Genomic DNA, 23,196 nt, shown 5'->3' with positions numbered 1-23,196 from the left:
GAGCCCCCAGCCTGCAAGCCAGGGGCAGTGGAATGTCCCTACTCCATGGGGCTCCCTGCTGCACTCTTCAATACCTAGCAGCCATTTTTAAGAGAGAATGTAACCTCCACCCACTGGACTTAGTTTGCTTGAGAAAGCCACTTTTATTTCATATTTCTTAAAGTATTTACAGGCACAATTTATGCTTTTCCATACTATATTTCCCAGACTAAATGCTGCCCTGTTCTTTTGGCAGTTCTTCACAGAATTTGATTTCCAGACTCATTTTCTTTGGTTATATTCTTTTATACATACTCTTGTCCAGTGGTGCTCAACAACAGCCCACTGGGGTACTGTGAACCTTTTATGGGTGTGGCGCTAAATGTCTAGCATGGTACATATAGTTTATTTTTGTATGACTGAGTAGATACTGTTACAGTCATTTGCATCATTGGGAGCATTGGCCAGATGGGTGTATGGAATGTGACGTAAGTTAGGGTACACCTTGCAGCCATATTTATTGAACATGCGGGAACTCTGCTAAGGGGTATATAAGAGAGTTGAATCAGGGCAGTCAACAAGTCTAGTCACACTATGAGCTAGTGCTAAAAGGGTCATGACCAGAGGGATAAACCTGGATGACTTTATTTATTTATTTATTTTTTAATTTTTTGAGATGGAGTCTTACTCTGTTGCCCAGGCTGGAGTGCAGTGGTGCGATCTCGGCTCACTGAAACCTCTGCCTCCCAGGTTCAAGCAATTCTTGTGCCTCAGCCTCCTGAGTAGTTGGGATTAGAGACGTGCACCACCATGCCTGGCTAATTTTTTTGTATTTTTAGTAGGGACAGGGTTTCACGATGTTGGCCAGGCTGGTCTTGAACTCCTGACCTTAGGTGATCTGCCCACCTGGGCTTCCCAAAGTGCTAGGATTACAGGTGTGAGCCGCCACACCCAGCCGAACCTGGATGACTTTCAACATTGTAAGATATTGTTAGGGAAGTGATTGTGCTGTAATCATAGCTGCCTTGCCTTGGAAGACATTCCTGGTATTCACCAAGATTTCTAGTTTTCTTCTCTTTTGGGGCACACAGCAAGTTTATTATTATTTTTGTCCCTTGAAGTTAGATACTTCCAAGCTGAATAAACTAACAGCTGGTGCATGACTGTTCATGCTTCTTTCTCTGCTGTGACAAACCTTAAGGCCTTGAATTGAGACCATGGTACCATAAAATGATGGGGCCTCTGTCAGCCTGTGTCCTTAAGTGATTTTATTGAGAAGAAACCCCTGAAAAATTCTCTTTGGACATATTACATGAGTGAGAAATAAACCTTTATTGTTGCTGTAGTTATTAATAACAGTGACATTTTATTGTTAGATGTCTGGTTTATAAATTTAAAGTTTTAACAAAAAGTATTAAATAATTCACCAGCAAGAACAATGGAACTCTCTGCTATATACGTTAAAACAAGTGGATCCAGCGTTGAGGATGACAGATAAAGTAATGATACTTTAATGAAGATCAGCTTTGCCATACTTTGTTTTGGTTGTGCATTCTGGAAAACGTCCGGATTCACTTGGTTAAAAAACCTTTGTGGTTTTAAGCCACTGTTATTTTAGGTTTGCTTGTTACTGCAGCATAACTCAGTCTATCCTGATAGATACATTTGCTCAGTGTCTTTTGTCCTTAAATGTTATGTTCAGTATTTGAAGTATGGCATGGCCAGAAAGATATTAAGTACCCTTGCTGTTCTTTAAGTTTAGTGCCTACAACTTCAGTGAGTATTGGAGACGTGGTCCAATTAGCAAAGAGGAGAAGGCTGAGGCAGAGAGTTAAACACTGCACACACACACAGAGTGAGAGTAAGGGAGAGAGAGAAGGCGAGGAAGACAAAGAAAGGAGAGAAATAGAGGGAGGAAGGAGATATGGGGAGAATGCTTCATTGGGAATAGCTAAGACACCATGACCAAATGCTACTTACCAGAACACCGAAGTCCATTGCCTTTATATCCCTGCTTGCATTTACACTTGAAGGACCCTTGGGTATTGAAGCAATTGGCATGGTGGCTGCACGTATGGCTATCCATAGTACATTCATTTATATCTAAAAAAGAACATTCCAGTGAACGACTCTGTGGTACAGGGCTTGCTGAAAGACTCACCCTTACACTTGATCAACTGTAGGGCCAAGCACTAAACACCCCTGACAAACCAAGCATTGCCTGAGAACTGAGAGGTGTTCAGAACTGCAGGCTCATTGGCCAGCAGCCCTGGCTTTGTTTGCTGCCTGGTATGTAGGGAGTGTTTGCTGCTTCCCTCCCCCACAGCAATTTAATCTCCTGCTTATCAATGCTATTGAAATCTGTAAGATGTTTAGGTTTTTCTCTTAACTTTTTCCTCTAACTTAGAACTAAATAACAATATCAGAAAATCAATTCTATATTCAGAAGGTCTTGAAACTCCTAACAAACAAAGGCAAGATCAACTAGGAACCGTTGACATCATCTAACTTATAGGCACAGGCATTTTGTTCTAAGACTGCCAGGAGAAAGGGTCAGGCTGGCCTGAGCTTGTCTGCTGGGTTTAGAGGAGGAAAATTTGCCAAGTTCCAGCCAAGCGAGAGGTTTGTTTGCCGTATTCTCCACCCCATTTTCTATCTACGCATTTGTAGACATATATGTACAAAATAGTCTGTTGGTTTTAATTTAGCCACAAAGCTGAGCTCAGATGTTAATCTTAGTCACCTTTAAAGTCTCAAAGATTTGTTTCCTTTTGAACCTTTCCATGTGAATTCCACCCTGTTCTGTGGAACCTCCCCTTAGGTATCAGGAAACAGGATTAAACTCTGTAACACAGCATCATAGGATTACTGGGCTGGTTTGGTCTGCAGGAGGGCATGGGGTCCAAGTCCACGAGAAATATGGATTTTATGATCCTCTCTAGGATGGACTTTGTGTTTGAAATTTGAGGGAAGAGTTGTAGAGGCTTCACAAGACGGTTCGAAACCCAGCAATTGTGTGTTGTCCCAACATGATTACACAAGATGTGTCCTGGGAAGCCCTGAGTATAGGGTTGAAAGAAATCCTATTTTTTCTCAACTATTAGCCTTCCATGTCATGCATATAGCTTTGTTACACGTGTTATGGGCAGAGAAATCCACAGAGAGCCCGAATTTCCCTTCACTATAGGGCAGGCCCCATCCTACATTATATAAAGGGCAATGGGAATGCATCCAAGGTCTCCCCAAATACCCCACCTCACTTGTTCATGGAGGCCTGAAATTCATTCACTAAGGAATAAAATATTTATTTCACATAGATTAGGACAATAGCTGACTGGTACCAGAATCTTATCAGAGAGAAATTTTGGTAACTGTGGAAAGGGAACATTATATTTGGAGCTTGAACTATGAAAGGGCTGAAAGAGGGGAAAGTAAAGAGCATAGGCCTTCATGTCTCTCATACATTTCTCTAAAGCCACCCCTGATGGAGACTGTTATAAACAGATCACTGAGATCAAGATTAGATAGACCTTGTTATTCTTCCTTTTACCAAATATAAATACTGCTTTATTGTTCCGATTTTTAGATGTGTAACTGGAGATAAAACAAAAAATATAAACAAAACAAAAAGCCAAATTAAAGAGAGTCCCACCAGAATCATCTCGAGATAATCGTTTCCACAAGAGAGCTGTATTCCTTACTTTAAATCTTTATTGACCTAGCTTTATAATTGATGTCATTGGAATTCCCTAAATGCCAGACACCTAAAAAAATAACCTTTCCTTATTGTTAAGCTGGTCAGCACAGTAGATTGTTCAACTAATAGCTTGAATTGACATCAAAATATCTGCAGAGAAGGCTCAAAAGTTTGGTGGGGACAGGAAAAAAAGGAAAAGGTGCCATCGAATCTTACCTATACAGTCATATCGTCCACTGATATATTGTAGTTCGAAACCAATGTGACATTTGCAGTAGTAGCTTCCAAATGTGTTCACACATCTTCGATTGTAGGGACAGATGACTTTACCAGAGGCACATTCATCAATATCTAGGGTGTAAAAACCAGAAGGTGTCAGTGATAGCAAGAAAAGTAGCCACATACATGCACGCATGCACACTCACAGCTACTTTTCTTTATCTGGGAAACTGATAATAGTATACTGGTGCCAACATCATATCCTCTGGCAAGTGTTCTAGATCCCCCAGGCACACACACAGCTCTTCGCTTTATGTATTTATATTATTTTATACCTTTTTAAGATGCATTATCTTTCCATAATGTCATTACTTACATTCACATCTTCTGTTAGGCCCTGGCTGTTCTCAGGCAGGGAGCATGTGTCTGACACTTGGTACCTATACATTACGTGTGTGCTGAGTGAATATTTTCTCCAGCTGAGTGAATATTGTATATTGTATAACATATACAATTTTTGAAACTAGAGTCAGATAGCTATACTTTAAGTAAACCAAACACACAGACTTTTACAATTTGCATTTTACAAAATAACTATTTCATGAGTAAGACTGTCCAAGGCCCCTGCAATATTGACTCACAGAAATGTGGTTGTGAAGGCATGCACTTATGCATAAATTGTGGGTCAGGTGTAATTATGTAATGATGTAATTTTAGCCAACAATAGGTGTGTTGTTCCTTTTCTACCATTGAAAGTCAGGTAACAGAGGGGCTGACAGCTATGCTGACCAATCCACTAAGACTCAGGCTTGGTTTAACTTTCAGATGTCAAATCAAATAGATGTTAGTTTGTTCTTCTGAACCTGGCTTAAACCGGCAAGTTGATGTTGTCTTACTATTTCCCTTGCAATCTTTTTTTTTTTTTTTTTTTTTGAGACAAGGCCTGGTCTGTCACCCATGCTGGAGCATAGCAGAACAATCATGGCTCACTACAGCCACAAACTCCCCAGGCTCAAGTGATCCTCCCACCTCAGCCTCCTGAGTAGCTGGGACTACAAAGCATGTGCCACCATGCCTGGCTATTTTTTATTATTTTTTTTGTAGAAATGGGGTCTCCCTATGTTGCTCAGGCTGGTCTCAAACCCCTGAGTCCAAGCTATCCTCCCACCTCAGCCTCTAGCATAGCTGGGACTACAGGGGCAAAGTTTTTTATAGAGATGGAGTCTTGCTATATTGCCCAGGCTGGCCTCTTGCATTTTCCAAATAATAAATAAGTGTTGGGTTGAACAAAATTATTTTTGGTGATCATTTTCATGCACATCACCTTTCCCTTCCAATAAAAATGGCACCCAACAACTCAAAGAGTTGGGTGGAAATTTGTATTCAGTTTGGTCAATAATTAGCCTTGTCATATAAATCTTATTATACTAAAAAGTAGTAAATCCTGTGAACCTAATTAAACCTTTGATTATTCTCAGAGTAGAGACAAAATTTTAATTTACATGTATATTTTTAAAAAGTGTTTAGCTAATTTAGGATCCATTTGGCTGAGCTTTCTAAATGCAGTTTTTTTTACATTATGTATAGTTAGGATAAATAAACATCTAGCACCTTGACTGAAAAATATTTCTATTGTAGTGAAGAAGATTATGAAATCATACTGATATGTGCTTCTTTAAATCACAGATTAAGAACTCTTTCAACATTCTGATTTGGTTTGACATCCCTCATTAATGCTAAGTGCTCACTTACTCTAAATATTATGTATATTAGGTGCAATGTAATTAAGTGTTATGAGTATATACAATTTGATGGCAATTTGATGGTTGAACATAATTCAAATCCACAAAGGAACCAAAGCACAAAGTGAAAAAAGTGTTGCTTCAGTCACTGAGGGTGCCCTGTGGGTGATCCATCCATAGCTCCTCAGCACTCAAGTTTCCATACCTGCCAAAGGCTGCTTGCTGCACCTACAACATTGTGCTTTGCTCCCGACCCAGGCTAGGCTGGGAGTGCTGGGGGGTCATGTCCCAGAGCAGCCTCCCATCAATGAAGGGCAGAAGTTGGTGGATGAATATCCAGCACTCCTGCCCCAGAGGGAAAATTCAGGGGCAGCTTCTCTCTGCCTCCCAGAGGTGCCCCCAGCTCATTTAACCTGCTCATCAGATTTACCCAACACTGGTGCCTTCCTTTCCCTGGGTTACTTCCCTACTCCTCAACCAGAATCTTACTCATAAGATTCTGGTAACAGTCAGCTATTGCCCTAATCTATGTGAAATAAATATTTTATTCCTTAGTGAATGAATTTCAGGCTGGGATCACCTCCCAAATCAACTACTTGCTCAGGGTCAGCTTCTGTGGAACCCAAAACTAAGACACAAAATAAGACAAAGGAGAACAAGAGAGGAAAGTTCTAAGCCAATGAATTTGACTAAATTCAAAGTTATAAACAAATAATTTTTATGTTCCCTTAATTAATATTATGGACTTAATCTGCTCATTTTCTCCAGTTAAATTAATTATACTTAGTTCATATAACTTGGAGCAAGTTTTAAAGACAACATGAAATTTATTACATGCTAATGTAAATTATATAGAAGGTGTATACTATTTTCAATAATGTTATATCTAAAAAATAAGTAAATATAGTTTTTCCAGAAAATATTAGCTAGAACCCAGAATAAAACCCAATGGTCCTTAGGACCTTACTCATTAAATGACAAAATATAAGTAGTGGAGTTTATATTGGATGGTAATGTAAATAAAATGTACATAGTAAATATACTAAAATTATCCATTTTCTACTATGGCATTAAGGCAATACAAAATAATAGAAAAATGCATTTTTTAGCATCCCAAAGTATGTTTAGAGCATATGTGGCTAAAAGTATCTCAGAAACTGATATAAATCTGTACTTTTAGAAGTTTCCAATGTCTAGTCAACAAGCTGATTGTGATGAATGAAAAAAGATTCAGTAAAAGGGGAGTCAAGGGAGGAGAAGGAGGAGTAGAGGTGATTCCTGCTGTTGTACCTAGACAGTCTCTTCCATTTGGGGCCAGGCGGAGTCCTGAGGATGGACACAGGCACTGTGGCCCTTCTTCTGTGTCTTCACAGCTGTACTGACAGTTTATCATGGCACATGTCCTAGAGTCTGAAAAAGTAGACAAGGATTAGCCTTTCTCTCTTGAGATGATAAAAAGAGCTTACTAAGAAACTATCACCAAATTCTGGGCCATTGAATGGAACACGTTGCATGGCATTATAGGACAAGTTTCATTGTTTGAGTCCCAAATGGAGAGCCAAAAGGGATCAGTAGGGGTGGCATCTTGGTGGCCCTGGGACTGAATCCTACTCATGGTCTGCTTTCTTGGCCACTTCACTGAATTTGACTGTCTTTAGGCAGAGCATGCACCCCTCAAACTGTATCACTTTCTCCACTTGTGTGTGCTCTAGCCACTCTTTTATGTCACCTGGCTGGCCTCAGTAGGTTGAAATGCAACTGCTGATGGAGATTATCAACCTGAGTAATCAGGGTAAAAGAATCTACTCTGGAGATCTCTCCATACATATCTAGCCTCAGTGAGAGTCACTTAAGTCACAAGACTCGATCTTTTAGGTGACTGAACTAAAACGTGTGGCAGATATAGCTGATCAGCTATCTGAAAGCCATTCTGGACTCTTCTCTTGCCATTCCCAGCACTGAGGCTTTTCCCAGCTTTCCTTCAGCAAGGAGTGGCCATATGATGCAGTGTGGCCAAAGAGATACAAAAATAAGTCCACTGGAGGGAGTGGGACTTCTGGAAAAGATATTACTGCATGATAAAAAGAGACAGGCATGAAAGAGGCATTGGTTCATTGGCATCACCCGTACCCACTTAGTTTTGTCTATTTTCCATGTGTGTGTGATGTCTGGAGCTAGGGCAGCCATATTGTAACCATGAGGCCACAAGTGTGAGAGTAAAATCAATACTCTGAGGATGACAGAGATGGACTTTTTCTTGAGCTGCTCTGGAACTGCTTGCCTTCAGCTTTTAAAGTAAATGAGACAATTTACTTGGCTTTTTTGTCACTTGTTGCTAAATATAACTTATCTCACACAAATGCATTTTCATAGCAGCAGTCCAGTATGTGTGGATTAGAAATGCAGGGGGGCTAAGAAACTCATATGGTTTCAGCCCAATGTCCATAACAGAGGGGCATGGTGAATGTACTCCCTCCCTCCATCCCCCTCCAGAACGTGCCAATCACCCAGCTGGACAAAAGAGACCCAAGGGGCCTGGTGGAATCCAATCAGCATCCAGGAGAGAGTTCTAGGGCTATCTGGACACTTTGAGCTATAAACAGGGAGGCACAGGTAACCCCTAGATATACAGAAAGAGACCCAATGTATTGTAACAAACATCTACCTATGATTATATTACTCCTTTATTCTTTCATCTTTTCTCTTTAGTTGTCTTCTTTTAAAATTAATCTTCAAAATTAACCTAATTCTATCTTTCCATTTGAGGAAAGATATCTTTTTTGGCACTGACTGGGTTTTCATGGAATGTTTCAGAAACATCCATTAGCGTACATCTTTTTTGAAATTTTAAGTGATTACTATAAAAGCCTGGATAGTGGTTCCCTTTAGGGAGGGGTGGGAGGAGGAGGTTCTGGCAGAGTTCTATTTGGTGATGATTACAAGGGTGCTTGACTTATAAGAATTCATTAAACTATGCATTTGTTTCCTGTGAGTTTCTGTTTCATTTATAATAATAAGGATTTTTTAAAAAGGCCCTTCCAATGCCCATTTTCAAATGCTTGCTTGCTAGCAGAAGATCTACGTGACTGGTGGTGTTGGGACACTTTGCCAAGGAGAAGCCCGTGCACTAGGCAGGATTTTATAATCTCGGGAAAACCCAGGATGGGCTGGGGAGTCTGTGCAACTCCGCAACCACAGGAAGCTGGCTGAAGGCACAGGCTCTGGGTTTGTTGGGGGCTGCAAGGCAGAGGAAAGAAAGATGGAGAGAGAAAAGGGGAGAAGGGAAGGCAGGCAGGGAGGGTGGGTTTCCCTTTCAACTGGAACATAAAACCTGAAAAGCCTTCCCTCTCAATAAATGAATAGGTATAGACTCTCACTCTCCCACAGGACATGGGTTTTTCTTTATCACAGAAGGGCTTTTCTTTCAAGGAATGTGAGTAAGTCGGAATGTATTTCCAACAAGTATCACTAATCTTTGGTAGTGGGGCAAGGGGCGTGAGAAAGTTAGCTGGTGGGAAGAATTGATGTTCCGAGAAGGAATTTAAATGTATCACTTCCCTAAAACAATCTGCTTATTTTGTTCAACGTGCTTATTTTCATGAGGAAACTCAACAGGGCTCTGCATATATATAGATGCAGATATAGATATATAATTTATTTTTCTTCTAGTTTGCCTTTTTATTTATAAAGTAAGCATCCAGAATAGGCAAATCCCTAGAGAAGGAAGGCAGATTTGTAGTTGCCAGGGGCTGGAGGAGGGGGAGTGAGGAGTGACTGGGTCTGGTTTCCTTTTGGAGTGATGAAGATCTTCTGGAACTCGATAGGGGTGATGGTTGTACAACACTGTGAATGTACTAAAAGCCACTGAATTGTTCACTTGAAATTTAAAATAATGTGAATTTCACGTTATTTTACCGCTTTTTTTTTTTCTGAGATTACAGGTGCCCTACCATGCCCAGCTAATTTTTGTATTTCTTTTTTTTTTTTTTTTTTAGTAGAGACAGGGTTTCGTCATGTTGGCCAGGCTGGTCTTGAACTCCTGACCTCAGGTGGTCCACCTGCCTCAGCCTCCCAAAGTGTTGGAATTACAGGTGTGAGCCACCGTGCCCAATCAGCATTTACTTTTTTAAAAAAATTATGGAAGCTGGGCATGGTGGCTCACGCCTGTAATCCCAGGACTTTGAGAGGCCGAAGTGGGTGGATCACCTGAGGTCAAGAGTTTGAGACCAGCCTGACCAACACGAAGAAACCCCCTCTCTACTAAAAATACAAAAAGTAGCCAGGCGTGGTGGCATGTGCCTATAGTCCCAGCTAGTCGGGAGGCTGAGGCAGGAGAATTGCTTGAACTCAGGAGGCAGAAGTTGCAGTGAGCTCAGATTGCACCACTGCACTCCAGCCTGGGTGACAGAGCAAGACTCTGTCTCAAAAAAAAAAAAAAAATAAAGAAGAAGAAAGAAAGAAAGAAGGAAAGAAAGGAAGGAAAAGAAAGAAAGAAACAAGTGCCACAAAACATTTTAGCTGGGGGCAATATTAGAGATTTTTTAAAAAATCACTGAAGTCAGCTTTTCCCCAAGCATCAAATGGCAAAAGCCAAGCCTTAAACATTGACTGAGATCAGCGTGGCTGTTGAAACTTACTCACACACGTAGCATCTGGCATGAGCATGTGGCCACTGAGGCAAAAGCACTTGTAGCTTCCGTGTGTATTCACACATCTGTGTTGGCACGGCCGGGGTTTCATTCCACACTCATTCACATCTGCAGGGACATTTAGAAAACAGGGAAAGGTGAACTGAATCAGGAAACTTCCAGATGGGGAATATTAGACCCTAGTCTTGGAAAGGACAACTGGGTTAGCTTCCCTGAACACCACCACTTACCCACCTTCTCTCTGACCATCAAATTCCATTTTAAAGGATTGGCGACAATGTGTAGCAAATGGAATAATTATACACCACTGGAAGGAATGTAAATTGGTACAACACTTTGGAAAACTGCTTGGCAGAATCTACTAGAGCTATATTTAGACATACTCATGACCTGGAAATTCCAGTCCTGGGAATATACCCAAGAGAAATATAGATTTTTGCCCACCAAAAAAACCCCTACATACTAAAATGCTCATAATAGCATGATACTAGATAGCCCCAAACTAGAAGTTATCCAAACACCTCCCAACAGAAGAATAGATAAATGACTTGTATATTCACACAATGGAATACTATATAGCAATGAAACTGAACAAATGACAACTATAGGCAACAATGGATGAATCTCACAAACATGATATTGAGTGGAAGCTGGATATAAACATGTATATACTGTATGAGTCCATTTATATACAGTTAAAAAAATAAGCACAGCTAATCTGTGATATAAGAGGTCAAGATATGGTTCTCTCACTGGCAGTGGAAGTGACTGGAAGGTGTGTGAGGGAGTCTTCTGAAGGGCCAAGTTTCTGGCTTTTGATCTAGATACTAGTGACATGGGCATTTAGAAAAATTCATCGAGCCATACATTTTTTATATATGCACAATTCTATGTGTATACTACTTGAACAATAATTTAGAAATAGATAATTTATATATTTCTGCCTTTCATGCTATCCCAAGCAGCCACTGACATAGGCTGACAGCACAGCCTCCTGTCAATTATTATTTTGGCTGGCCCCTGCACTGGCCAAATTGCCTTGGCTCACATTCCTCTAGAGGGAGCCCTGTCAGACAGCTCTTAGTGGTGAAGTTGGAGGACAATATTTAATCCTAAGTAAAGATGTTCACAGGATGACATTTGGGCTGGATGATTTAAAAAAAATATATATATATATGAATTATATATATGTGAATTATATATATGAAATATATATATGAATTATATATGTGAATTATATATATGAAATATATATATGAATTATATATGTGAATTATATATATGAAATATATATATGAATTATATATATGTGAATTATATATATGAAATATATATGAATTATATATGTGAATTATATATATATGAAATATATACATATGACGTTCACAGGATGTTAAGTGATAAAAGAAGGTTACAAAACTCTGTGTACAGATCATTCCAAAATTGGTTTAAAATATACATAGGAAAAGAAAAGCCTAGGAGGGTATGCTCTAAATGCGACTAATGGTTATCTTCAGGTGGTAAGATCGAGGGTGACTTTCTTCTCTGTGCTTTTTTTGTTTTCTAAAACAACAACAACAACAACAACAACTTAAGAATAAGTAACATTTTTATTAAAATAAAAAATGACATAGAAGGAAAATAAAACTTTAAAAAGGATTATCTGTAGAGGATGTTGACTTTGGAAATGTGGTCATGTGAGGGTTTCATATCTTAACTCTACCAGGGAACATACAGAGAGGAAAAAAACAAACAAATTCCATGGAAGGCAAAAGGTCAGCATGGTAACAGATTCTTGAAAATAAGGAGCTGCTTTCATCTCTGAAAATATCCTTATATGGGGATTTTCCAGCGCCCTAGCTGGACATTTGAAACCCTCTTCTCCACTGCCTATCCCCTTTACCCTACCATCTCCCTCATAGAACCTAACCTCTTCAAATGGGGAAATTGAAAAATGCTGATTGGACATAACGGGAAACCCAGGAATATCCCATAGCTTGCCCTAACTCTGAGGTGACTCACTCATTTCTTGGAAGAGTGTTTTGGGAAAGACATGAGTTGAGGGCTGAGGCCTGTCACCATTAATGGATGTACGTGGACTTTGATCAGGCTGCCACAGGGCAGGGAGGCTGTGGGAAGAAGACAGACTGCCTCAAAACTTGATCCAACTGGACCACTCCCTCAACGTTAATATTTTGCTGAGACTTTAAAACTAGCGTGGAAAATATTGTCTCTATTCCAAATCTCTTGAGACAGTATCTTGGTTCAGAATCCAAAACATATGGAAAACCAAGTTTTCTGCTGTAAAACCTCTGGTGAAGGGTATAGCTGAATTATTACTTATGAAAGCATGATTTTTTTTTTTGAGATGGAGTATCGCTCTGTTGCCCAGGCTGCAGTGCAGTGGCGCGATCTCAGCTCACTGCAACCTCCACCTCCCAGGTTCATGTGATTCTCCTGCCTCAGCCTCCCGAGTAGCTAGGATTACAGGCATTTGCCACCACGCCTGGCTAATTTTTGTATTTTTAGTAGAGATGGGGTTTTGCCATGTTGGCCAGGCTGGTCTCAAACTCTTGACCTCAAGTGATCCACCCACCTCAGCCTCCCTATGTGCTGGAATTACAGGTGTGAGCCACTGTGCCCACCCTGAATGCACGATTCTTGAAGCACCTCTCTCAAGCAATTGCATGCAATTCTAAGAAACATCTCCAGGGCTCTGGCCTCTATGCTGGTGGCAGGACGCAGAGAGCCAGATTGCTCTCCGAGACTGTAGGGCTGGCAGCTCAAAGAGCGGCTATTTCAGTTTATGGGGCTAACCTCTGGGCTTGGCAGCAAGGGCTGGGAGTGGTAGAGTGGAGTGGGTGTCCAGTCTTCTCTGAAACTCCATTCTCCAAGGGCAGCTGAATTTGATTTACTGCTCTTTGTTCAACTTCCTTATAGGACTGGGGACCCTTTCTGAATTATTGAAGATTTCTTCATGCCAGGGTTTCTTAACTTCTGTTGACACAAATCATTATTTGTTGTGGGGACTGTTCTGTGCATTGCAGGATGTTTAGCAGCATCCCTGGGCTCCATTCACTAGATGCCAGGAGTACCTCCCACATCCAGTTATGACAACCAAAATTGTCCCCAGTCATTGTCAAGTATCCCGTGGATGACAAAATCACCCAAGTTGAAATCTGCTGATCTATAGCAAAGACCATATCCCTTGCTCCAATGAGGCACTTTTATTCACCACGTTTAGAGCAGGGTTTTTCAGCCTTGGCACTACTGACATTTGGGTCTGATCATTCTTTGTTGTGGGTACTGCTATCCTGTGCATTGTGTAAGGTGCTTAGCAGCATCCCTGATCTCTACCCATTAGACACCAGTAGCACCCCCTTCAAATGTCTTCAGACACTGCCAGATGTTGCCCGGGATAAGGCTCCCAGATTTGGCAAATAAAAATACAAGATTCCAGCTGGGTGTGGTGGTGTGTGCCTGTAGTCAGGAGTCTGAGGCGAGAGGATTGCTTTGAGGCCAGGAGATCATGGATGCAGTATAGTCACTGCACTCCAGCCTAGGCAACATAGTGAGACCCCCATCTCTAAACAAAACAGTAAAGGATTCTCAGATAAATTTGAATGTCAGATAAATGACTAATACTTTTAAAGTATACACACTTCTCATATACTATTTTGAGAGCTTGTTTGGAGGTTCTAGCAGGGGAGCACAGCTAATATACCCTTGACTGAAGGTAAGTCCTCCTCTATCGGGGATGGTCGTCCTCTCCACACGAGCGCGCAGCTTCAGGAGGGACACACATGGAGCAGTGAGGGAGGAAGGGGACATCTGCCTAGCCAGCCAGATCAGCCAAATCAACCCAGGTGAGCAATGGGGTGACAGATGTCACAGCTAGATCACCCTCACATCCCCTATATACTATTTTGAACAAACATATACTATAAAATTATTTGTTGTTTATCTGAAATTTAAATCTAACTTGGTATCTGTATTTTATCTGGCAACGCTTCGTGGGAGACAAAATTACCCAGGTTGAGAACCACTGTTATAGATATTATCATCTCTTTAATGTTTTCAGACAAACAATCTAGGATGAAAGTTATAAATTATCTGTTATGATATATCAAGGCCAGGTGTGGTGGCTAAGCCTTTAATTCCAGCACTTTGGGAGGGCAAGGCGGGAGGATGGCTTGAGCCCAGGAGTTCAAGACCAGCCTGGGCAACGTAGTGGGACCTCGTCTATACAAAAACTGTAAAAAGTAGCCAGGCATGGTGGTGTGTGCCTGTGGTCCCTGCTACTCAGAAGGCTGAGATGGGAGGATTGCTAGAGCCCAGGTGGCTGAGGCTGCAGTGAGCCATGATCACGCCACTGCACTCTACCCTGGGTGACAGAGCGAGACTCTGTCTCAAAAAAAAAAAAAAGTATATGAAGTATAATAAAAATATGCACGTTGTTCAACCCAACAATTCCACTTTTAAATATTTTTCCTACAAAAATATTCATTCAAGAAAGCAGGGCTATGCATAGAACAATGTTAGATTTAGCACTGTTTGTAATGGCAAAAAATTGGAGACAACATAAATGATAATGGTTAAATAAAGCACATTTTTGCACAAAGGATAAAAGTATTCACACTAGGGACTAGGATACAGCCTTAAAAAATGTAAAGTAGTTCTGTGTGTGCTGACATGCAAAGATGCCTATGAGAAATACTTACATTTATACTATCACAGAAAAAGACTTCCAGGATCTAAGACAAACTTAACTATGCTTATAGTAAAAACTAGTGGTGATCACTCTCACTTTTAAGTTTATATTTTTTTGCACTGCTGGATTTTTAAAAATAAAAATATACTTATAATACATAGGTAGTTTAAAAAGCAATAAAATTATTTACTTTTTAAAAACGCTCTTTTTTTCTGTGTTACGGAAAGAGATGAAATAAAAAAGTAAAAAATATAAAAGACCTTTAGCTTATTTAAAAAAGTTAAAAAAAAAAGAAAAGAAAAAAGGCCTTTTATTGGGCATCTTGACAAAAACATCAGACTTTTTACATTTTTCAAGGAGAAGAGATTGAAAAACTTGTCCTGAAAGCACCTTCATTTGAAGATTTGACTTTAAAAAAACCCTAAGAAATCCTGCGTACCATGTTGAGTCACCAGCCCTGCTGCAATGATTGAATTTGAACTATGACCCTGGGCTACCTTACTGACCTTGACTGCAGGTTTTCCCGGTGTATCCTGGAAAGCATCTGCATTTGTTTGGTCCCACGCACTCACCAAACTTACATCCAGGTTCGCATGCAGCTGTGGAAGGAAAAGATGTCTTGATGATAAAAGAACAGTAGTTAGTGTAGTGAAATGCACGCCAAACTTCGCTGCGTTCTGTGTGGCAGAGAACTCCATGGGGACATACAGAGGACAATCTGCCTCCCTTTGAAGGGAGGCAATACCACACTTCCAGTGGTATTCAATGAAATATAAAGCCTTCCAGATCACAGTCAGCCAGTTTTGCATGCAAACACAAAAGATTTAATAAAATAAGTATAATGTTGGAACTGGAAGAGACTCCAGAGTAACCCTGGGCAAATGCCAACGTCATTCCCCTTCCTTCTGTCTCTTGCCTCATTTCATCTCCTCCATATTTTCTCCATTTCTCTTTTAAATGATCAAAATCTTTTAATGCTGCACATTATCAGTCAGACTGAACAACCAACAGATTGGAGGGAGGAAGGTGCTACTTCTAGCCCTAAGGATGGGAACTAAAAGCATCGTGATGATGATGAGGATGATGATGGAGGCATGAGAAAGCATGACAAAGGTAGGATTTGTTTTTCTATTTTATTCACTTCTGTATCCCAACTCCTGACACAAAGTAGACAATAAATATTTGTTCAATGAATAAAGTGGTAGAAAAACAACAGGGGTAGGATGTTATAACCGATTCAGTTGGGGGCAAGAAAACAAACAGTCAAAGATGATGGACAGTTTCATTCCAGCTCACAGGGAGGTTATAAGGAGAAAAAGCAGTAGATAGGAAAAAAGGAAAATGGGAAAGCCTCAAGAGTAGAAAGGGAGAGGATATAATATATGAGAGAGAAAGGAGACTTTTAGGGTATCAAGGACTCTCAGCAGTTTCTGGATATAGTAGGAGCTCAAGAAATAGCCATAATAGGAAAGAATGACTCAGCAATTGCCCAGGAATGGTGCCTACTTCTCCATCCATCAATTCCCCTGGCTCACAGTAGGTCCACCTCTAAGAAAGCCTATTCTTAAAGATACCAGCATCTTTCCCTACAACCCCAGATCCTATTTTTTGTTATTATCATCATTCCTCTACCAGTTACCTGGACTCAAAAAATTCAGTTGTCTATTTTTTCTTGTCTCCAGACCACTCAGTTGCAACATCCTATCCCTGTTTCTACCACCAACTCATTCATTGAACAACTATCTATCTAGCTAATGGGAACTGCCTTGCCCACAGATACTTGGAAGATGATGCTGAATCCCTCTCCCTGCTTTCCCCACCACAGCTTGTGACCAGTGCCTCACTGATGCGGGAGTCTAACAGCCTAGTTCCTTGTTTCTTGGCAGGACAAACTCTGGTGCAATTAACCCCCTAGAGGTCCCTGTGGGATCAGGCTGAAGCTAGACTTCTTCTGAAACCATATCTCTGCCTAGCCCCTTCCCATGCTCCCTCACTCCCTTGCAAATTGCTCCTAAGATACCTTTCAATGGAATATTTGTACAAGAATCCCCCTTTCAGGCTCTGCTCCTAGCAAACTTTACGTCAGACACGACATTAAACTAATAGTCCAAAAGCATAGCTCTGATCATGCCACGCCTTGCACAGAGGTCATAATATAATCTTTGTTCCCTCCTGAATACAGTACAGGTATCATAACCAAGTTAAAACTAGCATGATCTGGCCAGGCATGGTGGCTCCAGCCTGTAATCCCAGCACTTTGGGAGGCCGAGGAGGGTGGATCACCTGAGGTCAGGAGTTTGAGACCAGCCCGGCCAACATAGTAAAACCACATCTCTACTAAAAATACAAAAATTAGCCAGGCGTGGTGGCGGGCACCTGTAATCCTAGCTACTTGGGAGACTGAGGCAGGAGAATCACTTGAACCCAGGAAGCAGAAGTTGCAGTGAGCTGAGATTGCGCTGCTGCACTCCAGCCTGGGTGACAAAGCAAGACTCTGTCAAAAAAAAAAAAAAAAAAGAAAGAAAAAACCTAGCCTGATCTGGCCTCCACCTTCTTTTCTAGCCCCCCCACCCCCCCGACAAAGGCAACACTGTGGGCAAAAGATATTGCTTGCTATTCTCTAGACCTACCCTTTACTTTCTACCTTTTCCTACCCCTCCCTAGGATACTCTTCCCTGGGTTTCCAGTAGTTCATATCCTCCCCATTCTTCAAGGACCACCTTGCATGGCCCCTTCTTCTAAAAGCCTTTACAGATTTCTCCAGCCACCTGTGAATGCCCACTCAACTTCGAGAACTCCACAGAACTTTGGCAGGCCTCTCCTGTGCAACTGATCAGTTTTTGTCTTATTAAATAATGAGGCATATATTTGGCTACAGTGCTTGTCTTTCATCCACTACTTGTTTCCAAGTGCCTTCAGGACAGGGACTTAAACATTCATAATTGTTTCCCCTGTAGCATTTAATATAGTGTTGTAAACATGTTAAATATTTGAATATTTTTGAATAATGAATAAAGTAATTACTGTAGAACTTTTAATGGGGGAACATTTTATGGCCCTGAACAAATCATAAGGGAAAAATGCTTCCCCAGCAAGGTTTTTCCACTTTTAGAGACAAAAGAGAGAGAATTTAATTTCCAGTGTCTACTTTGTTATGGATATGTACTTGGAGTTGCAACTTTAAATTCAGATGTTAGAAAAATAAATCTTTTTTTTTTTTTTTAAGCCCTGAAGACCTCTAGTTGTTCCCTGGAAACTGATTTCCAATGTGGTCCAGACAGGAAAGCCCAGCATAAATGCCAAATAGAACATAGGAGAAATGGTGAATAATACCCTTGCTATAAGGTTAAAGCTTCTGTAAGATGTTTTCAATTTACAGTAACTTTGGATCTGTGACTTCAACAGTCAATCGACAGCAAGGGAAATTCAGTTTGTGTTTAAAATGGCCTGAGATTGAAGCATGATTTAGACAAAGTAAAAGTCTTATTTAGTTCTCCCCCAAACTTCTCTATCTGAAGCTTTTCATCAGGTACTTGTTTATGGACAATTCTGTATTTCATCTCACTGAAGTGGCATACATTTTAAGGTTAATGATATCGAACTGATGAGACCCTGCCTTGGGAGGAGATTTAGACAGGGTAGAGGCTGAGAGCTAGAAGGCTCCAGGATACATAGAGGCAGGGCTTCAAAAGGAGTGAAGGGCAAATAGATGGACAGAGGGGAAGGCCTGGGTAGACTGTGACCTCACAGCCTGGGGTCTGGCTCTCCTTGTTGGGGCAGGTTGATGTGTATTCTTATTATCATGCAACCCACAACTCTGGCTTAAAAATCAGAAACCCAGCAATCAGGGAATAACTACCCTGTTATTTGGTGCTTCAAGAAACATGACTTTACCATCAAGAAGGACCATGCAAATTGGATAAAACATGATACACATTTTAGATCTAAAAATCATTGCAATTTAAGACCTGAACATTTGACTGGAGCAGTAGGTGTGCTGACCGTCTCTTCAGCTTGCAAAACTTGCATAGTGAGCATTTTGCTTGAACCCCCTGCACTTGCCCTTTTAACACCTTGCCTTCATTTATTCACCAGCGACATGCTGGGTCTTACAAGTTTTATGGCAGTAGACGCTGATGTTCGTGCAACTGTAAGAGAGACTCTAAATCATGTGTTTCACGTGGTTTTTGCCCCTTTCCACCTGACTGACTTCAAATAAAAATGTGTTATGTTGTGTGTAGCAAAAGAATAAAGCCACATTTAATTCCCCCATCACCTGGTGCTTTAATGACGAGAAGTCTGTGATGAGAATTATTGGTCCTTCCTGAAGGAATGGTAATTTATGAGGTATTTTCTATGCATGCCAGGTAATGAACTCACCCTTTAATGCATACCTTCCTTACTCTCAGAGGTAGGTATTGCTTTCTCCAGGTTGCAGAGGAGGAAATTGAGCCTTAGCTAGCTTACCTTAGCTAGCTTGCCCAAGGTCACCCACGTCAGTCTGGTTCTCAATGCCCTTGATCATGACACTATCAATCCAATCAGGATGAGGACCCACCCTTTTAATTGACACAAGTCCCAGGAGGATATTCTAACTTCCTTTATCTAAGTGGGCAATGATGATCTTTGTTTTTGTCTAGTATTTTTATGCTCTTGTCATCTTGTCACAAGCAAACTATGATGGCAGAAGGTTTAGCATAATATGGAACATGTGGGAACGATATCAATGTTTTCTATTGTTTTATAGATTTTGGATATTATCAAGTTCTGACCCCACTTATGGTCAATCCAGATATTTTTTAACCAGCCAGAGAGAAGGAGGTTGGGGCAGGAACAGACTAGCAAAAAGAAGGTAGCATTGTTATTCCTAAAAATAGCTAACATGTTAGTGCTTTTATGGGACCTGCAATTGTGTTGTTATCCCATTTAATAGATAAATAACTTAGGATGAGGCACATGCTACCTACTGAAGGACACAGGGACAGTGAGAGTAGACTACTGCCCTGAAGGAATACACCCCTGGTGAGACAGTCAGGAGGAATGTGGATTTGGTTCTGCTACACTGCCAGTGTTGGTCGTTATGGAAAGTCATAAAAAGAAAAACAAGGCAAAAACTTTATGCTCATCTCTGCCCTCCCCAACCTCCTTGAAATGATCAGAGGCCTCTCTCGGAGTTCCTAACACATAGTCTGAGAAACAATGTCCAAGGCAAATTATGGTTCCTTGGTTTGCAATGTACAAAAAAATCAGCAAAATACTTAAAATCTTTGCATATATGCATATGTACCTTGAAAGCATTTAGAAATTGGAAGTATGAATTTTAAAAATGTGAGTTATAAATCTATAAGCTAAAAGGTGTACTTATTTTGTGGCTGAAGCCTACTGGTTGGGTGATTAATAATTAAAGTTTATTGCATTGGAAATCACTTAAACTATAATTAGAGGAGAAATTTACCAGCCTGCTTTTGCCCATCTTAGTTCCTTTAGATTAAAAAGAAAACCAAAAACAAACAACCCAGTCATACTCATTAAGATAATCACAAAAATAATTGACAAGACAGTCTTCTAAAATAAATCATGCCAAGTATGATGGCGTCAGCCACATTTTGTCTGGGAAGAGATCTCATAGGAACCCAGACCTTGGTTATTGGTAGTTATGCATGTCCTTGCCTGAGAGATCCACTGGCAATTTTGTGGCAGTTCATGGTATGACAGATAAAAACCGAAGGGCCCTGATCCAAGTGCAGGGTCTGAGTTTTTACAAAATTACCTTCACAGACTCCCTTGCTGTTTCTTCTCCAGCCGTAGCAGCAGGCCAGTTTAGTTCCATAGTGACAGACCCCAGGCTGACGTGCCGATGCTAACAACCCGTGATGCCTTGCACTGCAGATAAAGAACTACATGTTAGTATTGAGAAAATAGAAAAGACAACAGAAACTCTTCCCTACTACTAAAAGAACCAGAGATGTCAATTACCTGGTTAATTTCAACGAACCCGCAGTAAGTGCTAAATTAGATTTTGAAAACCTGAATTTTGGGGTTGCCAGCCAGCCTTCCTCAATAATTAGTTTCAACCATTTCCTTCTTCCCCACGGTTAAAAGAATCTATAAAACTAGGGCACATGAAGATGTCCAAAATGTATGTTTTTGAACCTTGTAGAGTGCCACTTTTCAGATCTGCTCTGTATATGCACAGCAACTATCCAGTTCTTTGTCTATTTCAGTCACTTTCTAATCCTGTGGCTTTGTCCCAGACCAGAGCTCTGCACTTTTATCCCACTGGCACCTGGGAACCATTGAATAGACTGGAATCAACATACACTATAGATGATTAAGAGCTGGAAGGGCTCGTTCAGCAAAGCCCTCTTATGTTACAGAGGAGGAAACTCCAGTCCAATGGAGTGGAGTCACATCCCCAGCAGAGCTGGGTGTTGGGAATTCTAGCCCAGGGCTCGTTCCCATTCCACATGACCTCCTGGAAACCCAATTTGCTAAACTGCTTAATTTTAGAGCAGAGATCGGCAAACATTTTCTGTAAAAAGCCAGATGGTAAGTATTTTAGGCTTTGTAGGGCCATAAGATATCTGTCCAAGTACAAAAGCAGCCATAGGCAATAGTAAACAGATGCGCATGACTGTGTTCCAATAAAACTTTATTTATGGACACTGTAATTTGAATAGCATATAATTTTCCTGTGTCATGATATAGTATTCTCCTTTTGCTCCATCTTCTAACATTTAAAAATGTAAAAACTGTTCTTCGCTCATGGGCTGTTTATAAAGAAGGGATCACCTAGCTTTGGCCAGCAGGCTGTAGCTTGCCTGATCTAGATGCCTGAAAAAGGTGAGCCCCCTGTCCCCCACCAAGTGCCCCCAAGTAGTGCCGCCATGGATGAAGCTCACTGCATGTTTACCTACTTATTGTCCTGGTATTGGACAGGGTTGCTACCAGACTTTGAAGGAAAATACTTGCATTGTATGTTTAGTGGAGGGCTGTGATTATTTCCTTACACATATTAAATACACTGTAAAAATGTTTCCTGGGCTCTTTAACAGACAAAGGAATGCACATTTTACCATGTGCTTTCTGCTACAGAACTGAACTTTATGCAAGTTAATAATATCTAAGTCAAGGTCGGGAAGTTAAACAACCTTGTAGATTTCCCTCAAGATCTGCCTCTCCCACAAATGTGATTACTCAGTTAAGAGCTATAAAGATATGGTCTGAGACATTTCATTTACTGAGAGCACCAAATGCGAGGATGATTTTAACATTTACTTTTTCTTGAAGGGGACTTTTTTCCATTTTTTAATGGAATTAATTTTAGGGATTCATAAGTCACTCAAACATTTAGAATAGGGTTTCTCAACTTCTACACAACTGATATTTTGGGCCAGATCATTGTTTGTTGTTGGGAGGTGTCCTGTGCATTGTAGGATATTTAACAATGGTCTTTATCTACAGTTGCCAGTAGCACACACTCCTCTAGTTCTGACAAACGAAAATGTCTCCAGACATTGCCAAATGTCCCCTGGAAGGTAAACTTTTCTTTCATTAAGTAGTAGTACTTTAAAGCAAAACATTTATTGTGCATTTGCTATGTTCCAAGTACTGTCTCAGGCACATAGAGTACAGTGACGAAAAGGGCCTGGTCTTTGCTCTCTTAAGTTCACAGTCTATTGGAAACATATGCATTCAAGTATAGGATAGCATGCTAAATATTATTAAAATGCTCTGCTAAAGAGTTTTGACTGAGAAATAATGCAGCCATGTGTCTAATCTAATTTGTATATTCTAACAATTCTGCAAGGGATACCACAATCTTGACCCAGTCTGCGCCTAACAGTTTCCAAAGAACCTATGATAAACTCCAATATTCTGTAGCACAGTAGGGTGACTACAGTTAGCAACAATGTATTGTAAATTTCCAGGTAGCTAGAAGAGAGGATGTCAAATATTACCAACAAATAGAAATGGTAAATACTCAAGGTATTTGAGTATTTGATGGGTACCCCAAGTACCACAACTGGATCATGATATAGTCTATGCATGTAACACTCACATGTACCCCATAAATATGTAAAATATTTTGTATCAGTAAAAAAGAAGAAACTATGGGCAACTAACCATAAAGTATGCTGAGTAAATAAGTGCCAGTCCAAATACAGTGATGTCCTTAATAATTTTTTTACTTTAGTA

The 23,196-nt window shown here is 40.5% G+C and overlaps 1 protein-coding gene across 2 annotated transcripts in view; it reads right to left on the bottom strand.

The window, feature by feature from the left end:
- Positions 1-23,196, bottom strand: part of EGFL6 (EGF like domain multiple 6) — a 64,054-nt gene that overhangs the window by 22,974 nt on the left and 17,884 nt on the right. For both annotated transcript variants that reach the window (XM_528894.5, XM_009438772.2), the window contains exons 2-7: positions 20,768-20,880; positions 15,504-15,596; positions 10,275-10,394; positions 6,928-7,047; positions 3,893-4,027; positions 1,960-2,082 (exon numbers count right to left, since the gene is read on the bottom strand). In XM_528894.5, the coding sequence (XP_528894.1) occupies positions 1,960-2,082; positions 3,893-4,027; positions 6,928-7,047; positions 10,275-10,394; positions 15,504-15,596; positions 20,768-20,880 (704 nt within the window). The remainder of the gene's footprint in view (positions 1-1,959; positions 2,083-3,892; positions 4,028-6,927; positions 7,048-10,274; positions 10,395-15,503; positions 15,597-20,767; positions 20,881-23,196) is intronic.

The sequence above is a fragment of the Pan troglodytes genome, chromosome X (genome assembly GCF_028858775.2).
Source record: "Pan troglodytes isolate AG18354 chromosome X, NHGRI_mPanTro3-v2.0_pri, whole genome shotgun sequence".
Lineage (NCBI taxonomy): Eukaryota > Metazoa > Chordata > Mammalia > Primates > Hominidae > Pan > Pan troglodytes.
Note: the sequence above shows the minus strand (reverse complement) of the source record. Positions and strands in the feature narration are given on the sequence as shown.